This window comes from Candoia aspera, chromosome 2 (genome assembly GCF_035149785.1).
Source record: "Candoia aspera isolate rCanAsp1 chromosome 2, rCanAsp1.hap2, whole genome shotgun sequence".
NCBI classification, from domain to species: domain Eukaryota; kingdom Metazoa; phylum Chordata; class Lepidosauria; order Squamata; family Boidae; genus Candoia; species Candoia aspera.
Window position 1 is genome coordinate 113,455,078 of NC_086154.1, and position 11,431 is coordinate 113,466,508.

At 39.8% G+C, this 11,431-nt stretch overlaps 1 protein-coding gene across 1 annotated transcript; it reads left to right on the forward strand.

Moving 5' to 3' along the window:
* Positions 1 to 553: 553 nt before the first annotated feature.
* Positions 554 to 11,059, forward strand: SIRT7 (sirtuin 7). The gene is made up of 10 exons (XM_063293287.1): positions 554 to 714; positions 825 to 962; positions 3,527 to 3,631; positions 4,553 to 4,623; positions 4,706 to 4,778; positions 6,967 to 7,065; positions 7,149 to 7,385; positions 9,567 to 9,647; positions 10,446 to 10,552; positions 10,849 to 11,059. Exons 1-10 carry the CDS (start codon positions 619 to 621, stop codon positions 11,048 to 11,050), a joined length of 1,209 nt encoding a protein of 402 aa, XP_063149357.1. The 5' UTR covers positions 554 to 618; the 3' UTR covers positions 11,051 to 11,059.
* The last annotated feature ends 372 nt before the right edge of the window (positions 11,060 to 11,431 follow it).

Sequence of the window (11,431 nt, forward strand, 5' to 3'; positions counted from 1 at the left end):
CTATGCAACGTTCAGCAGCAGACAGTAGCCTGTGGTTGCGGGAATAAGGTGACCAAGGTAAGCGGCGTTACGGAACACCTTGCGCTTGAAACGAGATTGCGTTGCGCGTAATGGAATTTGGTTTAATGCGGCAAAGCAGCACCAGAGTTCGCGCGCTAGCATTTCACACGCGGCCACCACATTCCAACTCCGAGGTCTCGGAGAAGGTGCGAACAGAACATCCCAATCACCGCACAGTGCGCGCCAGCGTCGTTTTTAAACCCCCAATCCGAAAGAGAGCGCATTTTCCCCAGCAAGGAGTGAGCAGCAATCCGGCCCTATTCTCTATGGAGGTAATAGAAATGGCGGTAGAGCGTCGACGTTTTTTCCTGTTGCATCTGTACGTTGAAAGGCCCTTCTCTTATACATTGGAAGGCAGAGCCCAATCGGAAGTAGCTGTTAGGGCTGCGTCCTAGGCTTCTATCTTGGAACGAAGAGCCTGGCAGCGGCAGCGAGCATCATTTGCATCCCCAGGGCAGCAAGCAGTTGCTGCTGAGCGTCATCCCTTTCGAGCGGCCGGAAGCGGAAGTATCCGAATCCTTCGCTTCGGCCGATAGGAACCCGGAAACTACCGAGGGGATGGCGGCCGGTCGAAGTTTGAGTCGGTCGGAGCGGAAAGCGGCGGCTCGCGCTGAATTCCTCCGGCAAGAAGAGCAGCGGGAGCGACGGAGGCAGGTACTGCGGGGTTGCCGGAGATCGGGGAGGGCGGTGCTTCTCACGGTGCGGCCGCGGGCTTGCCTGGCAACACGCCCCTTCCCTTTCGCTGTTTCTTCGTTCGACCCCAGGTGTCCCGGATCCTGCGCAAGCCCGCGGCTGAGCGGAGCGCCGACGAGGCGATGCTTCTGTCTGGGTGTCAAGAGATGGTGCGGGACCTGGAGCGACTTCGCAAGAAGCGGGAGAGGCTGCGGCGCCGGCTAGAGGAGGTAGGTACGTTTTTAGCTGTGCTGTCAGTGCACTGATGGGTTCACTGCCTGAGGGGTTTTTCTCACTCGTACGGCTCAGACGTGCTCTGGCGATATTTTTTCTGCCTATGATATTTTCTTCATCTCATCCTCAGCTCATAAGTTTGATAGAGTTAAGTGGCCTTAGCTGGACCAGCGTTAAATTCTTTTTTCCAGGTCCAAGACCTGCTTCAAGGTGTGTAAAATCGACTAAGCTTTGTCATCTATTGAGATGCAGTCAGGTGATTGGCAGTGACTGGATATATGCACGATTGATTAGGTGCCCTCAAGTCAGTGTCTACTCTTAGCGACTACATAAATAGATTTTCTCCAGGAGGATCTGTCCCCAGTCTGGTGCTTCAGGTCTTCCAATGGTTCACCCATCACCACAAGAGCCACTTTGGTCTAGTGGTTAAGGCGCTGGGCTAGAAACCAGGAGTGAGTTCTTGTCCCACCTTAGGCATGAAAACCGGCTGGATGTCCTTGGGCCAGTCACACACTCTCAGCCCAACTTGGTGCAATGTAGACTAGCCTTCTCGTGGTGCACCCCGGGCAGTGTGTCTTGTCACGGCTTAATAGTCTACACATCTGGCTGCTGGACCTCACAAGGATTTCCCAGCAAGAAAAAGCAGCATGAACACTGAACTGCTATGCCATACAATTAAAAAACCCCCATCACCAGTGTAACTGACTCCTTCCACCTTGCGGCTGGTTGACCTCTTCATTTTCCTTCCACCTTTCCTGGCATTATAGACTTCTGCAGAGAATGAGATCTTTGCATAATGTGTCCAAAGTATGATAATTTCAGCCTGGCCATTTGTGCCTCTGGGTTGATTTGCTTGATGATCCATTTATTTGTTTCCTTTGCTGTCCGTGGTATTCTCAGGAGTCTTCTCCAACATGAAAGTTCAAAGATGTCAATACTCTTTCTATTCTGCTTCTTCAAAGTCAGTTTTTCACTTCTGTGGAGTGTCATGAGGAAAACCATCGCCTGCACAATTCTGATCTTTAGATGCAAGATAGGGATTGGTAATGGGGACAGTAAATTTCATGCAGGTTTATCTTTCCATCTATTCAAGAATGGCTGGAGAGTATTTTAGTTAGGGGAAAAAGCATGTGGCACAATAAATCTGTCACATCGGTAAGACTTCTTTGTTTGGGAGGTGAGATAAATAACATAACTATCTTTTCATATAAATTAAAGTTAACTACTGCTGTAAAGTAGTAGTAATGCATTTATATTCCACTAGTACCCATTCAGTTGAGTTTAGAAAGTAGAAATATTTAATTATCCAATTTTCCTTGCAAATAGATATGCACAGCTTTTTATACTGTCCAAAACTTGTGAGGAAAAACTTCACATGCAAATGGTTCTCGACATCTTAAAAGCTTCTGATCAAATTATTTCTTTCGTTAAGGATCTCCTTGTATACCTTTTCCACTGTTACCAATTTATTTTATGTTTTCCTTTTTATGATTAGCTATTTATTGAGATGCAGGTATACAAAAAGCTTCACATGTAAATTGACCTTTAAGTGTTTATTATAAACAGCACTTGCCACAAAGAATGAATCTCTGTGTGATGTTTGTGCTCATGGTTAAAGAGAACGCAATTTGTGCCATTTTTTCATTCTATCTGAAGTTTTGTTTAGCATCTGAAAAGCTATTCATGAGGATAAGGAGGCAGCAAGGGTGATGACTGTTCATTAGTGAGTGAGTGAGTGAGTTAATTAATTAATTAATTAATTAAGTGTGTATAAAAGACAAAGAATGGAAGTTACTTCTGTAGCTTCTTTCAGGAGAAGTTTTCATTGGATTTTAGTTCCAGTTGTGAACTGAAGCCCTTCTGTTTATAGAAGGGCAGATCTGGATCTAATTCTCTATAACTAATTTGGTTATTCTGTATAAGCTTTAAACAACCCAACTGTCTGTTGAACTGATTTTGCTTGTTGAGAATTTTGTGGTTTTCCTTGCTGACAGACAAAACTAGGTATGATTTCTGTCAAATTTACAGAAAAGGAACTGGTAGTTTATCTGTATCTCTTTTCTTGGCAATTAATTTTCTTTCTTCTACTCTGAAGAAGAAAGATAATAGTTAAAGGCAGAAATAGTAGCGATAAATATGTCAGTGAATAGTTCCTGCATGTTTCACTGAGGTACCAAGTAGATTTATATGCATGTGGTAGGGGAGCAAGTGCTTTCTCACAAGAATATGTAATTTCTAATTTGGCTTGTTGATATTATAAAGTCCAGTCTCTGCTTTGATCCACATTTCATGTGCTTGGAAGAATACAAATTGTGTCAAAAAGCCTTCCAAATAAATACACTTAGTTATCTTCCTGTTCTTGATAAACTGCTTGCATTTTTCCCTGCTTAACAGAAACTGTTTCTTTAAACCCTTTATTGACTTAAAAGGTAATCCTTCTGCAGCACTGCTCTTTAGTTCATAACCTTCCTTATAAGGAGTGGGGAGAATGGACAAAAGCAAGTACAGAAATGTGTGGATTTTATCATTTTGGAAAATATGGGATTCTTACTCTATTTAGGTGTGTGATGAACCCGACGAATTGAACAGAAAAGTCAGCAAGCTTTCTGCTGTTGTCCGAGGAGCTAAGCATCTTATTGTATATACAGGAGCTGGCATAAGTACGGTAAGGTTGTATCAGTGTCCCTTCTAAAGTCATCAGCAACAAAAGATTCTGATTCTAAGAATTGAATTATTTATCTTGCTTGCCATGTGAGAGCAGCATTGTTTTGAGGGCTGAAAATCCTTAAGGCTCCCAAAGACAAACAAGGTAAGTTGAAAGAATTGGGTCAACATCTTCTGTAAAAACACAACTTGTGAGCATTTTGGCATTTTAAGTTATGGCTTTTATTTGACAATATATTGGATATTACCTCGACACTAGCGTTGTGAAGGTCTGGAACAATGGAAAAAATTAGAAAGGGTTTTCATTTTTCTTCCTAACCTTTTTGGAAAAAATACTATTCTTTCTGCAATACGTTTTCTAAGAAATTTAAAAAGATTAGATTTTGTTATGAATGAGGATTTCTAAGACCTGTTCATTGTGCTCATGACTAGGTAGGACTCCAAAGCAATACACTGGTCACCAGCATGGACTGTTTAGGTGTCCTTAGAGCAGTGTTTCTCAACCTTGGCAACTTTAAGCGCTGTGGACTTCAACTCCCAGAATTCCCCAGCCAGCAAAACAGTATCAAAGTGGCTTGCCAGGGTCACTGCACCTGACCCTGCTGAGCTTCTGCGTTCAGAATGGTTGGCCAAAGCAGCAAGTTATATAGCTGTAACTTTAGAGTAAAATGGAAATTGTTCGTTCTTTTGTTCAGGGTAAACATTTAAGGGATGCAAGTTGAGCTGGTGGATAAATGTACTATGGATGGTTTTGATCTTTGGGTGATGGCAGTATGTTTGGTACAAAGAAGCAATTTAGCAGATGGTTTAAGGGTTGGCATGGAAGTAATAGGTAGAGATGCTTATATACACAGGCAAGACAATGTATTCTTGAAATGAAACCAGTGGAGTTTCTTTTTCTTTGTGACCCCTTATAATGTAGGCAGCTTCAATTCCTGATTACAGAGGTCCAAATGGGGTGTGGACAATGCTGCAAAAAGGGAGAAGTATCAGGTAATCAGTTCAGAAGCATTTCTTATGTTACACTGGAATCCTGGTTGTTGCTTATCCCACTTCTTTTCTTTCCATGTATCAGGGCTACCGATCTGAGTGAAGCAGAGCCCACACTCACCCACATGAGCATTGCTTGTTTGCACAAGCACAAACTGGTAAGCTCCTTGATATTCAGTCCTGCACTTCCGGGGCCATATTCTTACAGCAGTCTCTTAGGTTTGTTGCATTTGGTATATTGTTTCCAGATGCTTTTGTAAAAGGGAACACACATAGAATATGTTGATGCCACTGTCTAAATCAGGATTTCTCAACCTTGGCAGCTTTAAGATGTGTGGAAGTCAACTCTCAGAATTCTCCAACTAGCTTTCTGGCTGGGGAGTTCTGGGAATTGAAGTCCACACATCTTAAAGTTGCCAAGGTTGAGAAACACTGGTCTAAATCTTTTTTTTTAAAGAACTTTATTAAGTTTGAAACAAAGATAAAAAAATTACAAAAAGAAAAAAATTACAAAAAGAAAAAAAGAAAAATTAAAAACGTGTGAAACACAAGAAAAAAAGAATTTTGAAGATTACATAAAGAAGTGACTTCTGACTTTCAACAGCAAGAATATACAGCAATTTCCATAATCAATCCCTTACTCTATATCAAACCAAGATCACATTATTTCTATAAATCTTTCCATTAGCACATATACAAATCACTAATGCAATTGCTCCTTCCCCTTATATAAAAAAGATAAAGATAAATTTCTAAATCAACTTCCCTCCCCCATAAAACAACATTTATTTAGTTATTTCCTTCCTACCACTATTCTATCTTTTTCTGTCCACTATAATAAAAATCAAATTATAAAAACATATAAATTGTCTACTTTTATAATTAACAATACTACAACAATCTTAACCCTATTAAACCTAAAAACCAAGCAATTATTATTATACCTATATAAACTGATATGCAGAGGGTCTAGCATTCCTAGCATTCTACATCTCTCCCCTATTTGCTTTTTTTGCAAAGTATTTGTGATATATAAATATAAATTCTATGGTCACAATACTTTAAAAAAAGTAATACTTTTTTTAAAGTATTGTGACCATAGAATTTAAAAATCAGTAGCCCTGTTTACTTTTGGAGGGCAGCCCTGGCCCAGCAGTACTTGCATTCCCTTGGTAATACTTACTCATTTTGACATGTGCTAATAGCTTTATCTATTTTTAGAAAATTAGTTCCTATTTCTTGAAATTCTTCATGTAACAACATTTCGCATCTCATATTCTTGTACTGGGAATCCAAATTAGCATAGTCATTAAATTTTCCATTTCTCAGACCTGAAATAGGTTAGGGGCCATGGTGCTCAAACTTGATCGGGGAGGATTGATTAGCCTTCATCAAGCAACCATACAGTATTTAGCACTGTCTGTAAGCTGCTTCTAATCACCTAGTTCATAAGTTCAAAACAATTATACTGCCTCCTGCCAATCAACAGAACAAGTACAGGCAGTCCCCAGCCTACAACTTTTCATTCAGCAACCATTTGAAGTTGCAACAGCGCTGAATGAATGGTGGTTACAACCGGTCCTTGGAGCTCCATCCATCCCAGCACCCCCATGGTCACATGATTGTGATCTGGGTCCTTGGCAACTCATTTGCACTTAGGATCAGTTGCAAAGCACCCTGAAATCATGTGATTGCCATTTGCAATCTTCCCTGTCAGCTTCCCCAGAAAGTAAATGGGGAAGCTGGCAGGGAAGGTTGCAAGTCTCTGGGGTAAGTCTCCCCTACTCGCAGACCCTCCTCCCAGTCCCTCTGCGCTTGCACAGCACCAGCCACTCCCGCACCCCTTTGCACCCTCCCCAACCTACACAGTGCATCTTGCACACCCCCTCGCACCCACGTGTACCCTCCCCAAACCTCTTGTGCACCCTCCCATGCGCACCCTCACTCCCTTCCCCACTCGGCAGCAACCACTTACCTGCCTGCAGGCCTGGGACTTGCAACTTCCTACCAGCTTCCCCACTGACTTTGGTTGTGGGAAGCTGGCAGGAAGTTGCCTTGCCTAATGACCATGGGATTCAGTTAACAGTGGCAACTGGAACTGCCAGGATTGCCATCGCTAAGCGATGCGGTCACACTTTACAACTGCATAATTCTGGTCCCAGTTGCCATTGTAAGTTGAGGACTACCTGAAGTGAGAAAAAGAAGAAAAAGTTTTCTATGCATTATGAGAATTTTTCTATTGTACCTTGAATATGATTGAGCAACAACAAAGAAAAAGAAGAAAATGTCTTTTCATACTGTCTATGATACTGTTTCTATTTTCATCCTATTTTCTTTTATTTTTAGGTGAAGCATGTAGTGTCTCAAAACTGTGATGGGCTTCACTTGCGCAGTGGACTTCCTCGAGAAGCCCTGTCTGAGCTGCATGGAAACATGTATATAGAAGTTAGTACTTGGAGAAAGTGGGTTTTGGTGCATTACAGTAGCAGAAAAATACTAATACATTTTATGATTCCATCCCAAACTAGGTTTGCACATCTTGCATACCCAATCGTGAATATGTGCGAGTATTTGATGTGACAGAGCGCACAGCCTTGCACAGGCACCAGACTGGGAGATTATGCCATAAATGTGGAGCACAATTGAGAGATACAATTGTACACTTTGGGGAGAAGGGTATTTTACAGCAACCCTTGAACTGGGAGGCAGCAACAGAAGCTGCTAGCAAAGCAGATGTGATCCTTTGCTTGGGGTCTAGCTTGAAGGTAAAATGAAAGAAATATCTTCTTTGCACATTACTGCAATGGTATTATGGTTTATAGTGTATCCTTTTGTGCTATATAGAGAAAGCTTTTTGAAAGATACTGAAAATTAATGATTAACTAATCGAGATTTTAGTTTATAGTTTTCAAGATTTAGCTTGCAAAAATAGTTGTTGAGATGAAATTACATAGCTGCCTTCATATTATCCCCTCAATATAACCTTGCAGATTCTTTGTAGTATAGTAGCAGTCAAATCATATGCTGAGCATTTTCCTTATATCAGTGATATACTGTATATTTAAGTAGATATGCTAAAAGTTAATGAATACAGGTTTATGAAATAACTGGACATGAGCAAGGAATCAAGCTCCTGAAATCAAATCTGAAAAGGAAAAGAAACTATTTCCCCCAGGATTAAAAAATAAACAGTAATTTAGTAGTTTCTATATAAAATAATATGCTTTAATTGATGGTTTGCTATTTATTATTCCCTGGAAATAAAATTTCATGCAACAGGTACTGTTAAAAAGAAATCAAGAAGAAGATTCTCAAATTCTTCCCTTGTGTGTGTTTGAGAAAGTAGAATTAGTGAATCCTGTAGAAAAGTGCAGGCTTGGTTTTTTTCTTGTATTAGTATGTTTTTCTGTGGTCTTTTGCTCCTTTTTTCTTTAAGAGGGTATCCAAGAGCATCAAATAAACATGCTCTGCTTGAAACATTTTGAGCAGACTGTATAGTTCGATACGAGACCAGAAAGGAGTTCTTAAGAATTTCCTCCTGTGTAGTTAAAACTCCAATTAAAGTAGGTATGGCCTACTTTAATAAATGTCTCATGGTACACTAATTTATTATTTTTACGAAGCTTAGCTTACTATCTTTTACATATCAGGTATGATTTATTGTATATGTTATAGAACTTGAGATTTTCATGTTTAAGAACATAAAAGCTGTACCAAATCACCCTAAGATCACTTTCCTCCAACCCAATACCTTCCCAAGATATGTGGGGACTATATATCGAGAATTCTGATATATCAGATTTGAATCCCAAGTTCTTCACAAGAATCTCAACACCTGGCACTTGCTAAGTAGGTCCACAAGGTAACTGTGATCTGCTTTTTCTCTCAATTTCTTTCTCACCTTTAATTATGATGCACCTTGGTGTATCATATTTAAAGAGAAGAGTTCCTGATACCTTGGAAAGTATTTTAGTTTTTCACTGACTGAGGCTGTAGTTCTACACATTTTTCTATCGGTAATCTCTGTTAAACATTACTAGACAACCCATGACCCACTGGGTCATCGTTTCAGAGATATTTCCTTATCAGATTCTTCAATGCCTTCAACAGTGGCAGAGCTTCTAATGTACTACCTTCACTGGAAAAGTTCTTAAAAATTCAGGGAGATATTCAGAGATGTATCTGCCTTGGAAATAGCCCATGTCATTCATATTGAACTGTATCACACAGTCAAACATCAGGAGTTGACCGCAGGAAATGTTTTATGACATTTTTTATTATGTCCTAAAATGTTTTATAAAATTTGCTAAATTTCAATTCCACAGGAGTCATGGTCCTGGATTTTGGACACATTCTGTAAATTAGCCCATTTGAGGTACCTTGGTTCAAAAACTGATGCACCATTTTGCCCAGTTAAAAGTTACAGACAAACAGACATGAGAGTTTTAGTAGTATATAGATAGATGGGATATCTTCTAAAATAAACTTATATAGACTTACATTGTTAGCTGTAGCTGTAATAGTGGGAGCTGGCACTACTTGTAAGAATTTTTTTTTCAGGTATTCTGATTTTAAAATAATTTTCCCCTTGAATTTGAGATAGGGCACATATAAACATTTGGGTTCTAACAAAAGATTGCATGTTGTCCATCTGTTCTTGCAATACTGCACCTATGTATGTTACTCGATTCAGAAGTAATTTTTCTAAAAAAGTCCTGCAGATGTCTTAGAAACACAGAATCTTGGAATAATGAGATCATTAGCAGATGATTGTCCTTACTCTCCCCAGCTTCCTTTTCACTTTCTGGGAAGTCTGCAAATATGCGTTGGAGGCAGTCTCCATATATGAATTTAGACATACCATGTTGTCATGTATCTGAAAACTAGAAGCTACATTCACCTTTTAGCACTAACAGATGTTTGTGTTATTGTCCTTTTCCCAACAGGTTTTGAAAAAGTATCCACATTTATGGTGCATGAGCAAACCACCCAGACACCGCCCTAAACTCTATATTGTAAATCTGCAAGTGAGTTTAGTCTTACCGTTTATGAGTAGAGCATAATATACAGATGCATGTGCTGGCATCATTTGCTTTCGTATGCTTTTGATAAGAAACCACAGAGCAATGTACGCAGAAGGTCGTAGACTCTGTTCCTACTGTACCAAGAATGAATAAACAGTTCTTGAGCAGAAGGGATGCTTGTGCCTTTTGGAGATTTGTCAATTAAATGGAGCAAGAGTTTACTCAGTTTTGTGTTTCTTTAGGGTAAGATTTCCATGATAATGGATCCTAACATAATGTGAATAGAACCTGAATAGCATTCAGCTGTATTCATAAATGTATGTCCTGTCTTGATAACCTTCAGACACTTGTTTCCTCTTAAATGCTGGCTTTGCTTCTCTATTTCTATCCAGTGAAATGCAGTGATGATTTGGAATGGGAGCTAATTATGTCTCTTAGTATTCCAAAAGCTTCCCATTGTATTCTGACTTAACACTTTTCAGAGAAATTTTATTAGATGCCATATATTCAGACTAAAGAGCAGGTGTTTTTGTTCCCAGTTGAATAACTGCTGAAGTGCCATTTCTTTTACAAGGGGTAAATATGTTACCAGCCCTTTTGCAATAAAAAAATGAAGACTTATGTCTGTCTGAATCTGATGAATAGCATTGAGTCACAGGCTGTTTGTTCACAAAACATGCTAACCAATGATTTACTGAATTTACCCAATTGGCTGGTCTTACACACTACACTGAACCAAAACCAAAGCCAACCAAATTTTAGCTTTGAGTCTTGCACAACCTCAGTCTATTGTATTTGCAGTGGACACCAAAGGATGATCTTGCAGCCCTAAAACTTCATGGAAAATGTGATGATGTGATGAAGTTGTTGATGGATGAGCTGGGACTTCCCATTCCTTCCTATGATAGGTCAGTGAGAAACAAACTTGTTCAGTGTCACTTTTGTTCAGTGTCCAATGTTTCAGTGTCATGAGCTGGCAAGTGCCCTTGGTAATATAACTTACTTTTGATTTATCTGGAGGCAGAATGTGTCACACAAAGTTGTAAGGAAGATGGTGTGGTCCAGATCCTGCTACAGTGGAATATATTTTGCATAGTAATTCAAAATGTAAGCTTCTACTTGGTGTGTTTGGTTCAAGGCACTTAGTACCTAATTCACAAGTAGCCATGTACATTAATATTACATATATCATGTTTGTCTGTAGAATGAAGGACCCCATCTTTGCTCTGGCTGTTCCTCTGCAACCTGAAGAAGAAAGCAGTCATAGCCGGAAACCCGTGGCCCCACCAGCAAGTCTTCATGAAGTGCAGCTGGGAGAGGAACAGCAGATGTGTCCAGATCCTCCTTCTGGGGGCTGGTTTGGCAGAGGCTGCGCAAAAGGCACAAAGAGGAAAAAAAACTTTTGATAATGGATTTTTTAAAAAAATATCTTGGGGACCAACTAATGTTGCTAAAATCAGGGCAAGAAATTACATCTGCACTAGAGCTGATCAGGATTGCTGGGCTAACTGGAAAAAACACAGCTGCTATTTTCATAGAGATTTTTTTTATAATTAGCTTACAAGGACCAAAGCCTAGCTTGGTTTCTGCTGTCTAAGGGTGGGTTGGCATTTAATACTCAGGGCTGCCAATTATTAACAATTATTAATAAAATTATTATAAATGGCTGCTGGTGGTTGTTGTTTGACTATGCCTTTTTCGGTTTTGGTGTAGATGCTCTGTTCCAGCACTCATTTTAGTCGGCAATGCTTATTTCTATTTAAATGCTGCCTCTAAGCACAACTCTA